The 18,893-nt window shown below is 42.9% G+C and overlaps 2 protein-coding genes across 2 annotated transcripts in view; both read right to left on the reverse strand.

The window, feature by feature from the left end:
* ZDHHC20 (zDHHC palmitoyltransferase 20) overlaps positions 1-2,481 on the reverse strand; it is a gene marked incomplete at both ends in the record, with an annotated part of 38,433 nt that extends 35,952 nt beyond the window's left edge. Inside the window, one exon of the mRNA XM_079545514.1 lies at positions 2,364-2,481. Within this exon, the coding sequence (XP_079401640.1) occupies positions 2,364-2,481 (118 nt within the window). The remainder of the gene's footprint in view (positions 1-2,363) is intronic.
* Positions 2,482-10,869: 8,388 nt separating this feature from the next.
* MICU2 (mitochondrial calcium uptake 2) overlaps positions 10,870-18,893 on the reverse strand; it is a gene marked incomplete at both ends in the record, with an annotated part of 131,759 nt that continues 123,735 nt past the window's right edge. Inside the window, 4 exons of the mRNA XM_079542769.1 lie at positions 10,870-10,974; positions 11,281-11,438; positions 12,531-12,639; positions 12,916-13,087. Of these exons, the coding sequence (XP_079398895.1) occupies positions 10,870-10,974; positions 11,281-11,438; positions 12,531-12,639; positions 12,916-13,087 (544 nt within the window). The remainder of the gene's footprint in view (positions 10,975-11,280; positions 11,439-12,530; positions 12,640-12,915; positions 13,088-18,893) is intronic.

Below are 18,893 nucleotides of genomic sequence, written 5' to 3' on the forward strand. Positions count from 1 at the left end.
TTCTTCCATCTGTCTTTCCCTCACCCAGATGCACAACAAGCCATAAGCCCCACTTCTGCACCTGCTGTATGGGCACATATGCTGAGACTGCCACTTCATTCATTAACAGCACATTAAAGGCAAGTCCTTGCTTCATAGTGCACACTACAGTAGTTTTCAAACCAAAATAGAACATGGAGTATGGAGAGAAAATCAACATATCTGCCAAGAGAAACAGAAAACTGTTGTGCACTAAATCCTCTCCATGCTGGAACTCAAGCAGAGTAACAAAAAAGCATTGGGGGGGAAGAAGGGGGGGGGGAAGACCAACCCAAAGCATCATAAAATGCCTGAAATACATCTTTCTTGTCCCCTGAGATGAATTTTCCTCACATGCATAAACTAAGTTCAACAGCAGGTTAAAAGTGAGAATAATTTTTTTTTTTTTTTTAAATCAATCAGAAAAAAAGTCATAGAAAAACAAATCTTGGTCACTAACCATCACTCTGACATTAACCAACTGTAGGATCCAGAAACAGCAATAAAAATCAATAGGTAATTTTCTTACTGAACGACCACTTTTTCTTAATAGCCTGTATCTGCAGACACTGAGAATAAAGTTGATTTGCAAACACGCGTCAGACATCTAGAAATCAGATTTATAGACGTGAAAGTTCTTGCATAAATATGAGCCAGCCTTTTCAACTGTTTGCACACAAATGAAATCCTGCTGAATTTGGAAGGACTCTGCAGCTTCTCTGTGTCTGCAAAGGTCTTCCATTAGATGGGGGTCAAAGATTTATCTCTGGAAAATTACTCAGCAGCATCCAGCCCTGACCCACTCTGTGATTAGGGCACAGAGTTGGGACTTGGGAGATGGGGGACTGACCCATCCTGATTCAGCCAGAGAGCACCAGCACAACCCTGAGCAAGTCACTTTGGCTCTTGAATTTCTGTTCTTTGTTGATGAGAAGAAACATATACCCCTGGTCTGCCTTTCATCATGTTGGACTTCATATCACATCTGTAAAATATAAGTCTAGAACTCTGCACAGCCCCTCAGCACTGCTCTAAATCCATGCCCTAAACCTCCCGTATTAGAGACTATGTAAAATCTGGTTCCAAGTGTTTATAGTTTTAAGTCCTATTTCCCAAAAATAACAGCACTATTTACTCAAACAAGCAGACTACTAAACCACAGCAAACTGACACATTTGGATGCAATGACATATTTGCAACTCTTCCATGTCAACATTTCGTGTAATACTTCAGTAAGCACTCCTTTAGAATTATATTTCTACTACTTTATGTCCAAATAACATTTTGCTTGCTGCTTATGCTACGTGCCATTCCACATATGTTAACAGAAACGTTGTGAGAGACAGAATTTCAGAAGTTGCCTAAAAACTAAGTATTATAACAAACTAACATTTCTGATTATTTCCAAAGAACAGATATCTTTACAGGTTTCATCCAAGTACATTCAAGCGTTTTATTTCAAGTCAGAGCTATGAAAGCAAGTATTTCACAGAAACAGAAGTATATGGACAAAAGCACACCTATGCACATAGCTGAAAATAGCTCTTCATTCTTATTTTACCTTTTAATTCCACCTTCCTTGCTTTAAAATACTGAGCACCAAGTGATGCGTTTCTTACATTTCCTACACTGCTACCAAAGCCCAGCAAGGCTGGTGAATGCTGCACATCCCTGTGCGTCTCCATTTCCCCTGAACGGGTGAACATCCTCCCGAAGCAGACTTAATTTCCTCCTACAGACAGAACAGGGAACATATCATCCTGACTGACACCGACCACAAATCAGATTTCCACGAGGTTGAACCCTACCACCGCAGCCTTGACGCAGCCCGACAAACCCCTAAGCCCCAAATCCCTCTTAGGGAGGATGTTTTCAGCCTAATTACACCTCCGTGACACCGGACCCCGGCAACATTAATTAAAAGGGGGGGGGAAGAGGGGAATACAACTCAACGCGGAGTTGTCGGGTACGCAAGGAAGTTCCAGATCGGCACAAAGCGAGCGAAATAGAAAGAATAGGGGGAAACGCCACCCGAGCGGCCGCAGCTGTGAGACGGAGATCCCGCCCGAGCTCCAGAGCCCCCAACCCCTCCCCGTGGCTCCGCCGCCATCAGGCGTTTCAGAGTGGGCAGAGCCCACCGGGACCCCTTCCCGCCCTCCGACGGGAGGACAACCCGGCTCCAGGGACGGCCCCGGGCCGGGGGGCAGCGGGGTGAAGGGGGAGAGAACAAGACCGCTCCGAACGAACACCCGAGGGAAAAGTGACCCCTCGGGGCTCCCCGGTGCCGCAGCGCGGGGTCCCCCCGCCCGGCTCTCGGCCCGCCCGCCCTCCGTCCCCGCACTCACAGACACACAGCTCCACCACGTAGGCGTAGTAAGACCAGGCCACGACCAGGGCGATGAAGACCACGGGCACCCAGGCCAGCACCCTCTGGCAGCACTTGAGGACGTGGGACGGCGCCATCTTCCCCCCGCGGCCGCCGCAGGAGGCATCGGCGCCGGCGCTGCACGGGCGGCGGCTGCAGCAATCGCCGCCGCTGCGGAGCCGGCCCCGGGCGGCGCGGGCAGGCCCTGGGCAGGCCCTGGGCGGGCCGCAGTGGGCGGGAGATGGGCGGCCCCGCGCCCGCCACCTCCTCCTCCTTCTTCTGCCTCCGGGTGGCGGAGCCCCGACGGCGCGTGTCGGCGCGGCGTCCCGCCCGCCTCACGGGGCGGTCCCTGCGCGGCAGCCCGCGGCCGCCGTCACCGCACAGCGTGGGGCGTCCCTCCGGCCGTCCGGGTCGGCTGCGCCGGTCCTGCCCCGCGCTGGGCTTGCCCCTCCCAGCTCCTGCGTACCTGCCGCTTCTCCCGGCAGGGCACTTCGAGAAGCTGAACTCTGCGCAGCTCCGCTCTGCGACATCGGCATTATTCTCACCCTGAATCCAAAGCACAACGCTATCCACTACTGGGAAGGACGTGAACGCCGTCCCAGGGCGATGAGCTGCCGCGGCCTCGGATCACGGCCCCGTTCCCGCCCGCCGTCCGCTCCCGGCCGTCTGTCGCGGCGCTCCGGCACCACCTGGCGGCGGCCGCGCTGCAGCACGGCGCTGTGGGGTTCCGCGGGTTCCTCACGGCGTGGGGTCGGCCGGGAGCAAAAAATGAGCAAATAAATGCGACCGACCGATGAGGGTTGGGAGCACAGCGTGGGGCAGCTGTGTGGAGTCTGTATGGCACCTTCGCAATCACGGTAGCAATGAAGGGGCACAGTTCTGTCAGCCCGTGTGTGGCACAGGTTAGCTTGAGCCACTGAATATCGAACAACTGGTATTCATCTTGTAACATACGGGATGAAATTGGGACCTGGAATGTCAGAAATGAATTTTTCTGAACTATGTTGGATGTTAGGAAAAATTTCTTATCAGAAGGAGTGGTGGAGCAGTGGCACAGCTGCCCAGGGAGGTGGTGCAGTCGCTGCCCCTGGATGTGGAAACGTGGAGATGTGGCACTGAGTGGTGTGGTTAGTGGGGATGGGCTGATGGTTGAGTCCAACCTCCAATCTTAGTGTCCTTGTCCAACCTTAATTCTATGATTCTATGCTCACAGCATGCCCCTTCCATACCAACCACCTGGCACTGTCTGGCGTGCTGACTACCTGGTGAATGCTGTGGAAAGAGCACATAGTGACATTCAGTGGTCCTATATTTGTTTGGTGTTGAAATGCTCACAGCTAAGCTAAAGAAAATGGGAGGAATTTTGAATCTCATATAGGATAACTCAGTAACACGCTGTTGCGGTGTCAGTCATAACCACCCGGACACCCAAAAGTAGATTGAGGCAATAGTGATTGCCAAACTAGCAGAAAATACCTCTTAGATATCAAACTCAGGAATCTCCAGTTGTTCACTGTACCAAGCATAGCCACTGGCAATGGAAACATTGAACCAGTGGTTGGCTGCTTACTTAGAATCATAGTGTCACAGAATATCCTGAATTGGAAGGGACAATAAGGATCATCAAGTCCAACCCCTGGCTCCACACAGGATCACCCAAAATCAAACCTTGTGTCTGAGAGCAGTATCTAAATGCTCCCTGAGCTCCAGCAGCACAGAGCCTGTGCCCACTGCCCTTTGGTGCAGAACCTTTTCCTAACTCTCAACCTGATCCTCCCCTGACTCTTGTAAATAATTAATTTCTTTCTCATGGGCAATACATTAGAGAAGTGCTGTTTTCTGAGGTCATTGGGATGGTGATCTCCTTATTAAAGGAGGGGTGCAAGCTATGGAATATAAAACTGTCAGCAGTGGGATGTACAACCCTGCATCACCCTATTGGAAGGCTTGGGTACAGGGCTGTTGGAACTTGAATTACAAGGAAGATGTGCACATACAGTGTGAACATTTGTCTAACCAACCACTTTTGGAAATGAGCAACTTCACAGCATATGGGCTCTTCATCCTGCGCTGAGCCCTGAGTGCCGCACCACCATCGGTGGGAATGGGCCAGAATGGGTCTCCAGGGAGATGCAATTACAACCAGCTTGTGCTGAGCCTGTGGTACCTGTGGCTGCTGTTACTGCTTTCTGACACTGCTTTCATCCTTCTCCCCGACTTTCGTAATAATATCGTCACCCTTTATAAGAAGTAGTGAATATGAATCACAAAGCCAGTGACAGCTGTATAAGCCCATGAGAGATGATTTTTGACCAGCTATTGCTGGCAACATTTCTGTACAGTGTTTCCATCCTAAGAGGAACTGAAATAGAAATGAATCAAAGAAAGATGCTGACGAGGCTGGGAGGCTCTGGGAGGGCTGCTTGTCCTGCATGTGTGCTCCCACCCGAGGAATTGCACTGCATAAGGACCACTAGGCTCAGGGAGTAACATCTTCCACTTCTCAGAGCCATCTGGCATGTGTCTACTCTGACTTCCTGAACAGAAAAGAACTCCTTAAATGGATGCTAGGCAGAATGGAAGCAAGCTCTGCTAGAAGTGACTGTGTGTCTGCTTGGCTTTGAAGCACTGCACTACAGCTCATGTGAGGTCATCCCATAATTGTCAAGAAGCAAAACCCAGGTGTCCTTGGTCCATTTCACATGCCTCTTTCTGGCTGCCCACCTGATTTACCTACATGAAGATCTCTGTGAGAGCAGTGAAATGTACCTTTGCATCCTCTGCTCTGGCAGGGGTCTCCTGCACAGTCTTCCAGAATTTTGTTCATTTGTTTGTAATAAACAGTTCAAACTTTGCAGGGAAAAAGTGGAAAAATTTACTGCACTGTAAATTACTGCGTCACCCCTTACAACTTTTTTTTGTAATTGAAAAAAATATATAGCTATACACCTGCTGTCCTTTTGGAAAGCTGCCTTACAGCAAAACACAGCAAACACTCCTTCAGATGTTCTCATCGTTCTCTTTAGCCTTCATCTTCATAATTTCATCTCAATTTTGCTTCAGTATTTCTTTCCTCTGAGGGCTAGGAACAAGCCATGACCTGGCAAAGAAGCAACCCAGCATCCTTTTAGGTGGAGGTTGATGCAAAATAATAATGTGGCTCATTAGGAATCTTTTTTATTTGTTCCTGGTAGTAAACAGACAAATCAATTTCTGTAGGCTTGATTTCTGATATACACATAAAACCGAAGGAGATGGCTCAAATACTTGCTCTCTGCATTCCAGTACGGCTCATGTAATCTTGTATACATTAACTGTGAGTGATTAGTTGTCCTTGTTTGCATTGGGTCAAATCCTAAATTGCAAAGAACTTGTTTTGTTCAAACAGCATTTGAAACATTTAATTTCAGCTGTGTTGATTTATTTGTTGCTTTCCTAGCATCCTTGTGTTCGATCATGTTCATGTCTCCTAAATTACAGTTTGAATTCTCTTTTCTAAAGACCAGCTGCAGAGCATTTTGCTCTCCTTCCCATTCAGCAGGGAATACAATCAGCTATCCTGTGACTCAGCTCCCATTGCTTTAGGAACCACCTTGTGTGGTTTATTTAAGAGACACACACTTTTTAGTAATGTTTGCTCCTAATAGTATCAATTTCAAAGTAGATTAAAATACAGTAAGATGCCACATAATTAAGATGAAAAAAAACCCCAAAAAAACCAAAACACTGTATTGACGAGTCTTTAAAATTGTTCCTTTCTATGAGTTTTCACCCTTCCAACAAAACAGCACTTCAATTTATAGAAAAAAAGTCCAAATGTAAGTACTCTTACTTAGGATCCATTAAAGCTTATGAACAAAGAAGGCATTGCCAAAGTACAAGTTAAGTCTGGAGAAGCTCATCTCCTGTGCTCCCTCTGCAGTTCATGGAGAAGGACCCAAGGGAACGGCCTGGGGCTGCATCAGGGGAAGGTTGGGTTGGAGATCAGGAAAAGGTTCTTCACCAGAGGGTGGTCAGGCCCTGGAACAGGGCCCAGTGGTCACAACACTGACCAACAGGTGTCTGGACAACGCTCTTCAGACATATGGTCTGATTTGTGGGTGGTCCTGGGTAGAGCCAGAAGCTGGATTTGATGATCTTCGTGGGTCCCTTCCAACTCAGGGTATTCTATGATTCTATGACAAGGACAGACTCTTCAGAGGATGTTTTGGCACTTGCTGGTGTCTGAAATCCCACACATTTCTCTGCTTTGACTAGTCTCCTTTCTCCCAGATTTTCCTGTCTGAGAGCATTTGATTGAGGCCAAAGTGAATCTCACATTTTGCCAAATGCAGAGTGTGTACTCCCAGAGCCTTCAATCTTTAAGTTAGCCAGAGCATCCCAGAACCTTCTTCCCTTTAAGTTGCACCAGGGGAAGTTCAGGTTGCATATCATGAAAAATTTCTTATCGGAAGGAGTGGTGAGGCAGGGGCACAGGATGCCCAGTCCCTGGAGTCACTGTCCCTGGAGGGATTCAAGAAATGTGGAGATGTGGCACTGAGGGAGACAGTTAATGGGCATGGTAGGGACGTGCTGATGGTTGGACTGGATGATCTTAGTGTTTTTTTCCAACCTTAATCATTCTATGATTTGATTTCCACATCACAGTTGGTGAGGAAAGGCCGACCACCATCAGCTGGGACAGGAAACAGAAGAACAAGCTTTCAATTGGGCATGTGGGTGTGAAAAAGCACAGCTTTTTGCTCTCCAAGGACTGATGTGTACTTTCTGGCATGACACAGGTGGGCACAGTTGTGCAATGCTGGGAGGACGGTGTGCAGGAGTCACAGCGCAGTTCCTGCGGTCCATGAGGAGAGCTCTGCACCACAGCCTTCTGGTTAATGAAGCAAAAAACTTTATTAACTGAGCCAACACCAGCCTAATGGGAAATCTGTCTCCACATATGCTGCATAATTTCTACATTATTGAACCAACCAGGAATTGTTTAATCAACAAAGACAGCAGGAAACCTTCAGAAAGTAAATGAGCGAGGAGCTGCAAGCTTGTTTGTGGATTAATTTTGTACATGCTCAAGTCTCTCAGGTTTCCTTTCCACCTCTTGTTGGGCAACATCTTCAATTTCTCTAGGAGGAATTTCTATGGCTGCCTGGTGCACAAATATGTGACAAAATATGTGTCTATGTCCACAGGTTTTGCCATCATGCTTCCTCAGTGCCCAGTGGCATTAGAGGGGCTGTTGCTTGGTCAGTGTGGATCTCAGTAATAACATCCACATCACTGAGATGCATACTGTCTGTTCAGAAGGACTGAAGGTTTCTTTCTTCACTGGAATAGTTTCCTGACCTGCTGTGGCTGTTTAATAGGAAAGGTTGAAGACACAAGAGATTTTGGCACTCTTCCATGAGAAGAAAACTGTATTTGAAACTCCAACGTACATTTATTAATCCATCTCTCTGCTTAAGTCAAAGTATGGACAATAGATACGAATTTTGAAATACTTCCTCTAACTCTCTGGATTTGTTCCCATTTCGGCCCTTTATCTGGCAGTTCTCATCTCGTGTATTCTTTTAAAATAGTTTTAAAACAGTTTATGAGACCTCCACAATACATAATATATTATTTTTTTTATTCCAAATAACACTCAAAAGCAAAGTTGGAGGGTTTTTTTTAGCATTTAATTTTATTTCATTTTTAGTATATTTCTGTTCAGAGGAAGGATTCGTAAGGTTAAAAAAGTTGTAACTGATACACTTAATTGGCACGTTGGCAGTAGGCAAGACCTTTGAATAAATTGTGTTGAGTAATGTTGACAGACAGCTTGCAAATACCATACAGTTACTAAAAGGAGCTTAAAAAAATTAAAGCTACAATGGATTCTTCATCAGACAAGGTCGGTCTAAACACTCATGTAAACAGCTCTTTCAGTCTAAGATATTTTATCTGAGAAATGATTTTAAGACTGTTTCACAAATCTTTTTGGTGAAAACAAACAAAAACAAGCTATAGATTAAACACAGAGCCTGATTTTTCAACGGACAAATCTTCCCTGGCATTCAGAGGAATTCCTTCCTGGCTGTACTTTCAGGATAGTTTCTTCTGAAAATGTTAATCGCACTTTAATTCCGAAGAAATCATTCCATTTCTTATTTTATTATAGACATGATGTTTGTTTTAAAATAAGCGTATCTGTTTTCTTTTTCCTCTGAACTGGATACCAGATCTTTAGCTAAGAAATAAAGCTTGAAATCCATTTTTAGTAACTTGCTGCCAAAAGCAGATATTGCTGATTGCACAAACCCAGATACGAATGAGCAATGAGGCATTAAACTCCTAGATACACTAAAGCTAGATGAATTGATTTTTCTAACAGAAAACCAAACAGTTTGCAGGATATGTGTCATTGGTAAACAAAACAAAACAAGAAACAACCACAAAAGCAATGTAGAACATCAAAAACCTATTAAGAACTCACAGAATAAATTGTTAAACAATTGTGTCTGTTCCAAAGTAAAAACAATTTGCCAAAATATGAACAGCAACAAGTAAAAGGCTGCCCTTGTATTATAGCAGAACTGGAACAACGCCCACTGTAGGGGAACACACACACTTCTGTGATACAGAAGTGTCTTGCTTGATTTTGTCCTTTAAAAAAATATTGTTTAGTGATCTGAAGCTGGTTGTGGTACTTCCATGCCAGCCCTGCTGCCCCACCTCTGCTCCCAGCAGCTCTTATTCATAGGTCCCATCACCATAAGCAGCTTCCAAAAGCACAGAGTGAAAACAGCTGCCTGATTTCTCATTGCCCACAGAGCAGTGCCATTTCAGCTTAAGGGGGAGAGGCAGTGGCATTTACTGCATTTTATTTCATTTTTGAGAGGCTCCTGGTGGAAGCAGAGGGATCCTTGGCAGTCACTGGTACCTGATTTTCTAGACAGGTCTTGAGGCACCCACAGTCACGTTCCTGTTCATGTGGACGAGACTGGGTGCATGCTTACAGATCACACAAAGAAAAGCATTTTCTCTTTCGCACAATTTAAATTAAAGCTCCAAGAGAATGCTGCACAGGGAGAAGTAGCAGGTGGTTGCATGCTGCTGCTTTGCTTGTTTCTCTCTAGAGTGCTGAGACCTGGGAGGACTCTTCCTTAGCGCTAGCTTGCCTGATGGCCACTGACATACCACATATCTTACCTGTAACCCTCCTTAGGTGGGATCTGCAGTGGTGAGATTTCTCAGTTGTTTTACCCAGTTCGTTTTTTGAGTCTGTTAGAACAAACCTGTCTTGAAAAGTCAGGCCTTTACCCCAGCCTGGACAAAACAGACAATGCAGACAGCTCTGTGTGTTAAGGTCTGTCTCCTATACGCAGTGACCAACCAGTGATCTGGACCTGTGACTACAGGCTCTTGAGTCTGTAAGAAAAAAACTAATGTACCATGCATATGTGTGTATACAGAGAAGCACACTGTGATATGGCTGAAAAACATTCATGTTAATTTTTATCTTCTTTTTGTTTCATTGTTTGACATCTTAGGTCTAGCTTTGCAATTTGGATTTGCAATTAATTGTCTAGCTTTGCAATTAAACAATTTGTTTACTTTTTGTTGGGTCTATTATTCCTGCCAACGCTTGTTATAACATTGAGTTCCTGAGATACTGCAGCATTCCCTGTCATAATTGTTACTAACGCAAAGTAAATATTTGTTACACATCTATCTTCTGCATTACAATTAAGCAAAACATTCACAAATCAAGGTGTAATCACTGCTTATGATAGAATGAGGATGAGGATTTCTCCTTCTTGTTTATACTGTTTGTTGAAGAGGTCTGAGAGTCTCAATACACATTCATAGATCAACATGTAACTTTTAAAGCCTGCATCAGCAGCCTTATATTTCCAGTTTAAAGCTATTATCAACAAAAGCAGACAAATCAGACATCTACCCTGGACCTGGTGGAACCATCTGCCAGGAACTAGCAACAAGCAGCTCACAGTAATAGGGGCACAAGCCACGTGAGATTTCGTTTTTGATGCAGGTACCTTGACTTGCATGGACTGTGCAAATGGTTTCCCTTTTTGGACCCCTGTCTTTGCCAGGGAAAGAGAACTGCTGTGTCAGTGGCCGGATGAGATGATGGCCATTCTTCCACCAGGAGATGATACTGTTGGATTGTTCCAGCCAGTGGCCACTATTAAATCCTATGCATCCCAGAGGTCACAGTGCAGGGTCAGACTCCACAAAAAAATAAATAGCATTATTCCCTAGAACAAGAGTATTTCTGTAGGGAGTTCAAACATGATAACAATTCTGTAAACCCAACTGATTACACTAGAACGATATAATTTTTTTTTTTTTTTTTGCATTAGATATTGGGTTAATTTAGTTCAGCTGTAGTAAAAAAAAAGTATTTTTGATTCAGCTCTTATGTAAACAGGAAGACAAAAAAACCCTACATAACATTTACAGCAAACCAGCAATAATGGACACTTTTAAAAAGGACTTTTCCCACTTTGCTTCCACAATTCTTTTGCTCCTTTAATGCTTTCCCTTTTCACGCACTTCCAGTACCCTTGAATGCCTTGCTGTTGTGGTACCTGTTAATAAAATTAGAGCATGTTTAACATTTACACAAAAAAGACTCTTAATTGCAGACTGTGTTATAAATATAGTACGTAGAGCGATGCTGCTGCTCCCATAGTTCAGATGTATATTACCAATGATGGCAGCACTCCTCCCAGATTCATAAGCACTAAGGAGTCTTCAATTTAAAATATAATTTCTTTCCATTCACTATCTCTACTTGTGTTTCTACAAACATTAATAAGATAGTTGTAAGAATAATCTGTGGTATTCAAAAACAAGTATGCTAATGGGAAGGATAGATGCCATCAGCTTCTCACCCTCAAACCTCGATGAATTCGCTTCTTCAGGACACCAAGGAACTCGCTGTGGCTGAGGCAGTCATCTCCATCGAGATCAAAAATCTTGAAGATGGTATCCAGAATATTATCTGAGAGCTCCTGTCCTGTCGCCACCTTCACTGCTCTCTTGAACTCAGCTAGTGAAGACAGAATACGACATCATTACATTACTGAACTTGTAAAGGCATTGCAAAGCACACAAATTGCAGCATTCTGTAGATCTTACAATGTCCTCTGGATATCCTAGCTAGAGTATTTTGTGGTGTAAAGAATTTGGAGTTTTGCCTCAAGTAAAATAAGAAAATGTATGGGATTGTCATAAAACAGAAGATAGCAAGAGGGAAATGGTTGCAGATTATCACTGCAAGCACATTCTGCCACATGAATGGGATGCATTTTTGAAGGCATCACAGATGTCTGAGTTTCAAGGAGGAAGTGAAGGTTACTATATCACAGTAGCACTGTAGATTATTACAGCAAGTTATCTCCACTAAGTGATAAATACAGCAATGTTGTGCTTCTGATTTCATAGCAAATGATGTATATAACTAATTATATAAATATGCTTAGTTCTGAAGCTTACTAGAAAAAAGAGCACTCCATCTCTCATCTTTGCCTCTTTCAATAATTTCTCTGTAAATGCAGTTGATTCTTCTACATTTCATTTAAATATAATTAAGTAGAAAATCCTCCTGAAAAAGGATATACCACAACTTAAAAAGGTCCCAACATACATTATATACAGTCCTAACTTTGTGTTCAAAAAGATGCTGTTTCAGCTCCTTATGTTAAGTATAAATCAAGACATGGCACTGCACCTTTGTGAGTAGAACACAAAGAAAAGGAGAAGGATCTTGCCATGACACACTGTTCAGTTTCAAGTGAGCCAACCAATTATGCGTCTAAACGAATGCTAATGTCTCAACAACCCTTCTCAGGAACTTTTGTTATTGTTTTCAGATAACTCAGGAGATCTGTTTTTCAAGTATCACAAGTATGTAACAACGTCAGAATCACAAAAAAAGACACTTGTATTTCCACAAAAATGTTGCCGCATTGCTCCTAAATGTCTTTTATACGTGAAAGGTACAACTCCCTCAGTTCTTTGGTTTGAAAAATACTTTACTTGTTTTTCATAGGCATGATTGTGTAGCACTGCACAAAATTCTGTAAGAAAAGTGCATCTTTTCTTTTTTAAAAATACAGATGTGAAGCTGTGGAGCACTCACCTCGCTTAACGGGACGATTGGCTACGGTGAACATCTGCATGGCAATAGAAAAGTCTTCTAGGTTGTTTGTAAACTTGCAGAAAGTCTTGAATTCCTCCAAACTGATATTCTAGAGTATCAAAGAATTAGATGATATATACTGGACAGTACTTTCAAAAGCAAAGTAAATCTATTTTGTTAGATCCAATGGACTTAACATTTGGATGTGAATGCTTGTTGTCAATACTTGTATTTCTCAGTAAATTGTCATGGTTCTTATTTGCATAAAAGTCAAGAGCTGTCATAATTGATTTGGAAACTGGTTTTATTTTTAGATACTTGCATTCACATGAAAACCTGTATGCAGAAACAAGGAAGCAAAACAAAGCACACTCCAGGTACCAACCTCTCCTGCTTCAAATCTGTCTTTCACGTTTTGCCAGTAAATTTCATTATTTTCCTCGTCAGTGAAATACAGTAGCCATTCTGCAAAGTCCTCCTTTCTCATGACATTCAATCCCTTGGAAAACTGTATGAATTCCATTTCTTGCACTTCCGTTTGCAAATTTTCCATGAACCTGTGAGAACAAATAGTGAATATGCATTAGACACCACCAGCTGGCCGCAGATACAGCCTGGGAGCTGACTTGTTCCCAGGGCTGCATTTCAGCAGGGACACCAGCAGGGCGCTCCCTAAGCCCACGCTAAGACAGCATGCAGAGATCGTCTTTAGTTTTCACGTGAGAAAGAAATGTTTGAAAAGGTGCAGATAATGAGTTAAAATGATGGATGAGGCAGTGTTGTAATGAATGAGTGGAAAAGGACACGGCAGCTAAAGGCCCGACGTGTTATTTATGAAATTTCATATTAATAAGAGAGGAATTTAAGGTTGGAAAGCACCTCCAAAGAAGAGGCCCCAACTATTACAAAGGTGAAAGAAAAGAGGAACCTTGAAATCATGAAAGGACAACTAAAAGCCTCAAAGACTGCAAAGCCTCAGACGGCAGAAGAGAAGCTTGGCAAATTTGTTCTTTAATACTGAGAGAATGGGTTCGCTGGGACTACAGATGGCATGCAGACGGTTTGGAAGAGCACAGAAAATGATGCTGCAGGTATTTCAGGAGAGAGCTGTCTGAAAAAGGATGCTGTGAACATCAGCGGTTTTAGAAGGCACTCATTCTTTAGGGAGAAAAACTAAAGCAGCACAAGAATCAAGTACTAATGTGCGGGTACAGAATCACAGAACTGTTTGAGTTGGAAGCAACTCTTAGAGGCCATCTGATACAACTCCCTGTCATGAGCAGGGACACCTGCAGCTCCATCAGGTGCTCAGAGCCCTGTCCAGCCTGATCTTGAGTGTCTCCAGGGTTGAGGCATCCACCACCTCTCTGGGCAACCCATGCCAGCGCCTCACCACCCTTCACTCCACTACCCTCCAGAAGCTGGAACCACAAGCAGAGCAGTAGCTTTGAATTTCCCCATTTTGGCCCACATAGCCATTTATCATTTTCTGGAGTGGAGGGACTGACATGAATTTCAAGATAGAGAAAACCAGTGGTGTATGAGCCATTTAGAGATGGGCTGTGTACAATTTTTTTTTCCCCCTGTGAATATAAAGGTTAAAAACACAACCAGACTTGCCAGAATCTTTTCATTACATCAAAAGAACCCTGCTTAATTGAGTTGCAAAATTTACTGACAGGAGGGAATGAAATACTTCTATATTGGGACAAAGCAATTAGTTGGAGAAGACAGCTAAGGGTCTAGGCAGCAAAGAGCAGCAGAGCCTCATTTGCTTGTCAGTGTTTGCACGGCCTCACTGGATTTGAATTATTTTCCCTGAAATTAAAGCATTTTAGCCTGCACAGCTATCTTTAGTTCTTTAATGAGATCACTCGGACAATTAGTAGCTTGAAGCTCTGTGAAGTCTATAAGGGGTTAGCTGAAGGCTGCTGCTGCAGCATAAGCTCTCTCTTGTATTTTCTTCTCTAATAATTAGAGCTGCACATGCAAATAAAGGGCCAACAAATGCTTCACTGCTCAGGACACACAGGTGACAGAAAGCCTGACACTGAGAGGAAATTTAAGATTCAGGCTGGAGTTCTATTACTGTAATACTGAGTACGTGTGTGCTATGCTCCCACATTTTATACACTGTGGTCCAGTGAAGGTAGTTTCAAGGCCCCTGCACAGCAGAGGTGCCCCTCCACCCCCATGGACAGCAATACAGCAGGCAGAAGATTTTCTTGGCTGGGGTACTCAGAGCACCATTGCCTTAACAGCCTTTCAAAAGCTGGCTGCACTGTTTTGAAGGCTGTGATCCTCAGACCTCTTTTTTTTAAACACCCGTGTCTGCCTATGCTGAGCAGTTGGGCAGAACAGGCCTTGCAGACCAAAGCCATGCAGGCAACCTAACAGAGCTTTGCTGTGTTTTGGGAGTGCCCAGCAGAAGTGAGAGTGGAGTATCTGGGATGTGTGGCTCATGTATGGCTGGAAGACAGCACAGGTCATGCAGAGCAGTAACCACATCTTTGATTGCAGTTGATGGAACACCTGGTCTGGGGGAGGAGAAGCTGCTGAAAATAAGGTTGCTTTCAGAAATACGTTTAAGCCATGGATGTAGGAAAACAAGACAGGGTGTAATTCGGTGTTTTATTTTCTTGGCTTTTACTCTGTGGAAGTAAAATACATCTTGTGATAGGTGTAAGGTCTGTCCTTGATAGGATAAGCTCTTCATTTTGGAGAGCCGCCTCTCTGTCATTAGCTGGTCAGTAGCCAGGCGATGACAAATGACATGTTCCTCCATCATGTCTAAATATTGCATTTGCAGGTTTCACTTAAGCACAAATCTCTCAGTGATCCACCCAGGGCTGTACACTGACAGGGCAGCACTGGGTGACCAAGCATTTCTATATGCTGAGGAAGGAGCCAGTGATCTGCGTAGCCACATACATCAGCCAGCTGAATGGCGCAAGGGAACCAAAGAGGAAAAGGAAGCATTTGGCTCTAGCATTCCTGACATATGCTTGATTCTGCTTCCATCTCATAGGGAATGAGGCACTGAATCTTTCCATGGTTTCTGCTGCCTTTTCTCAAGCCTGGAATCTTGTCCTCTCCAGTTGCTTCCAGGCAATGTCACTGCACATCGATGGTTGCACAACAGCCACGCATCTTACTTAGAGTGGGGAGGAGAGCAGGAATTACTTCTTTAGGTATGAAAAAAATTAATGGGTCCTGCATTTCAACACGTAGGCTTGCTCCTGGCAAGCTAGAATGGGAAGATTTCCTGCCATATCAAATTCAGCAGCTGAAATATGTAATGTAAAATTTATATCTGATAGATTCCCATATTACAAAAATTAAAATACCATGAATCATCACATCAGCATTCTAGGTCACTGTAATTCCCAGATGTGAGAGTTAAAAATCCTAATGAGTTTTTTAAAAAGAAAGTTATTAGAAGTTATTAAAAATAGCTTTCTGGTTAGGAAGTAAAACCTGATAGTTTTATGCCGTAACACCACTAGGGATACTTGATTCTTTATCTTCTGGATCACAGTGTGACAATTTTCAGTTAGAAATTCCTTCACAATTTCTTCATGTATTAGGAAAAACAAGCATACTAATGGAATTCCTGCTCTCCTAAAGTCAATGGCTGTGGACTTTAAAGAAAGACAAAATTCAGCTGTGGGAATGGGATTCACATATTGGATGTGTTCTACAATTCAAGAATAACTGCACTGGAAATGCTCTTGCACTGCAGCTTAAGAATAAAAGCAACTCCTAAGTTTCCAAATAACAAAAAGAAAGATCAATCACAAATTTGTAAGATGGAGAAAAGGCTGGGAGCAGACAGTACTTTCTTTAAGACAGCCTGTTTCATGTTACAACAGCATCCAGAAGCCTTATCAGAAGTTAGCCCAAATTTTGCAACATGCTTTACAAACCTACAGCAAGAGGGAGTCTCTTAGGACTTTTTGGCAACTCAGCTGTAATAGAAGTGAAAAGTGTGGAACCTCAGGAATGCAGCTATTCTTTCTCCAACCTGAGATGTTGCAATGAAGTGCTAGCTTCCTTATGGCACATGAAGTAGAGAATGAAACACAAAAGGAAAGTTTAGGGAATGTTTTCCTTCCTATACTTTTTGATCTGAATTCAAAGTCTGTACAGAGCTTCAGTACTCTAATACAGAACCGACCAGTGCTTGTGGTATACAGGTTTGTAGGAAGGAAACTTGACAACTAAGACAGAGGTGAATACATCACTCCAGCATTTCTACTCTGCTTTGGCTTCTCTTCAGACACTGCAGTCCTGCTGGAGACTCGATAATCATCTCTGCAGCAAATGACTGCTACTAAGAGTTGCAAGGCTGCCTTTTGGCAAATATGACTTTCCAGAAGAGAATATGGAAAACCTAATAAGGACTTGACCACTAACCTTCACAGATCACTTATATACATGCTTGCAAACTCAGCTTAGCAAGTGCTAAAGCAGTTAATCAATCTCAGTGTTGTCAGAATTACAGGCAGAACTCCCATTGATTTAGTGTCCTCAGTGTTTCCAAACCAAACATAATCAAACTACTCACGTTCATCTATAAGCACTTTGTGGAAACAAATCAAGCTATTTGTCTGATAAGTATACAGGAAAGGAAGAAATGGGGATTCTTCTCAGCTTCACTACTAAATATTTGGGAAATGTTCAGATTCACTTACGATAGGAATATAGAACCAGAAGCCAGATTTTGTTCTTATCCCTTTTCTTTTCTCAGTCTGATCCTGCTTGTATGTCATCTCTAAGTGAATTTGGGGTCTACAGACAGATAGAAGCGTAGGTATAGGGACACAGAAAGAGGCAATCATAACTGCACTTCCAAATCTCTAGATGAAAATCACTGGAAATGTGCAAACTGTCACCACAGCAAAAACATCACTGGTTGATGATGATACTTGAGATCCTGCCTGTGTGCCTTGGCACGAACACAGAAAGAGCACCAAACGAATTTCAGTTCTATCAGTGTGGTTTAGTGTATATATTTTGATTTCTTAAATGAATGTACCAAGGAGTTTGAAAATACCAAAAGAAAGAGAAACAGGGCAAGTAAATGAAAGGCAGTGTGTTGTGCATGGTTGTACAACTGGTGACCTCTGAGCTAGAGAAGAAAAAAATGAATAAAGAGGTGTAAACTTCAATTAATTGATGAGAAGTTTGAAAGCAACAAATCAGGACAGAAAATTAACAGGATTTATTTTTTCTTATACGATTAAATTATGATCATTGTTTAACCATACTGGAAAGTAATTTTTCATTTCTCCTCCCAGAATCAATTAGAAGTATTTTTTAATATTTTTCCCATACTCTCTCACTTATTCCTTTTTTTTTTTTTTTCACCCTTGAAGGAGATTGTGAGAGATTTAAGCTTGCTTGGGGACAGATTACAGGAAGAAAGTCACAGCAGTCATAAACTGTCTAGGGAGTGAATTACTGTCTCCTCTTTTATTTGGGATTAGACATACTTAAACAAGATCAGCAAGGGACTTTCAGAAAAAAAAACATAACAAAACACCACAGTGGCTGTCAAGAAGAAATATGTGCTAAACCCAGAAAACTAAATAGCCTTCTACTCATAATAATAATAATAAAAAAACCAACACACACTACATAGCTGAATTTAAAGCACCACTGAAAAAGTTTTGGAGGGAAAGTACAAAAAATAGTTTCTATCTCAAAAATTCCAGGGAAACTGCCAGGCATGAGAATGAAAAAAAAAAAAAAAGCCTGGAATTTCAGTGGATTTCTGGCTTTATGTTTGAAGTGTGACAATCTCTAAGATGAGGGCAGGTATTAGAAGATGATATTGTTGTAAAAACGAAGTGGTGGTCACCTGAGACAGAAATTTGTTCACATTTCTGAGTTACAGCTTCTTGTATTTAATTTACCTTTCTTTGTTATATCTATATGTGTATATTATATGCGTATATACACACATATAATGAGCTTGTTGTGTGTTGTTTTATATCTTCTTAAACTGACACAGGACAATAAACATTCCAATTGCACCTGGCTTTGCCACCACTTCTGATAGTGATTTACATAAGCACTCTACAAAATAAATTCGATTAATGTTTCCTACCTTTTGCCAGTGAAAAAAAACTGTTTTGAAGATGTGAATGGTGATGTTAAGGACAAGACAACTGGCAAGAAATTGTGCAGCAGTCTGGGGCTGCACACGTGTTCCTTGGGTCACGCCTTAAGAGCTCTGAGACCATCCTGTTACTACGTGAATGGCACAGGAGGATGCGCTGCCTTGACAGCCTCCTCAACTTGTATGTGGTTCCAGCAGAAGCTGCAGAAGTGGAAATCCCACCATGGAGGATGGAAAGG

The sequence above is a fragment of the Tetrao urogallus genome (genome assembly GCF_951394365.1).
Source record: "Tetrao urogallus genome assembly, chromosome: 1".
NCBI classification, from domain to species: Eukaryota; Metazoa; Chordata; class Aves; order Galliformes; family Phasianidae; genus Tetrao; species Tetrao urogallus.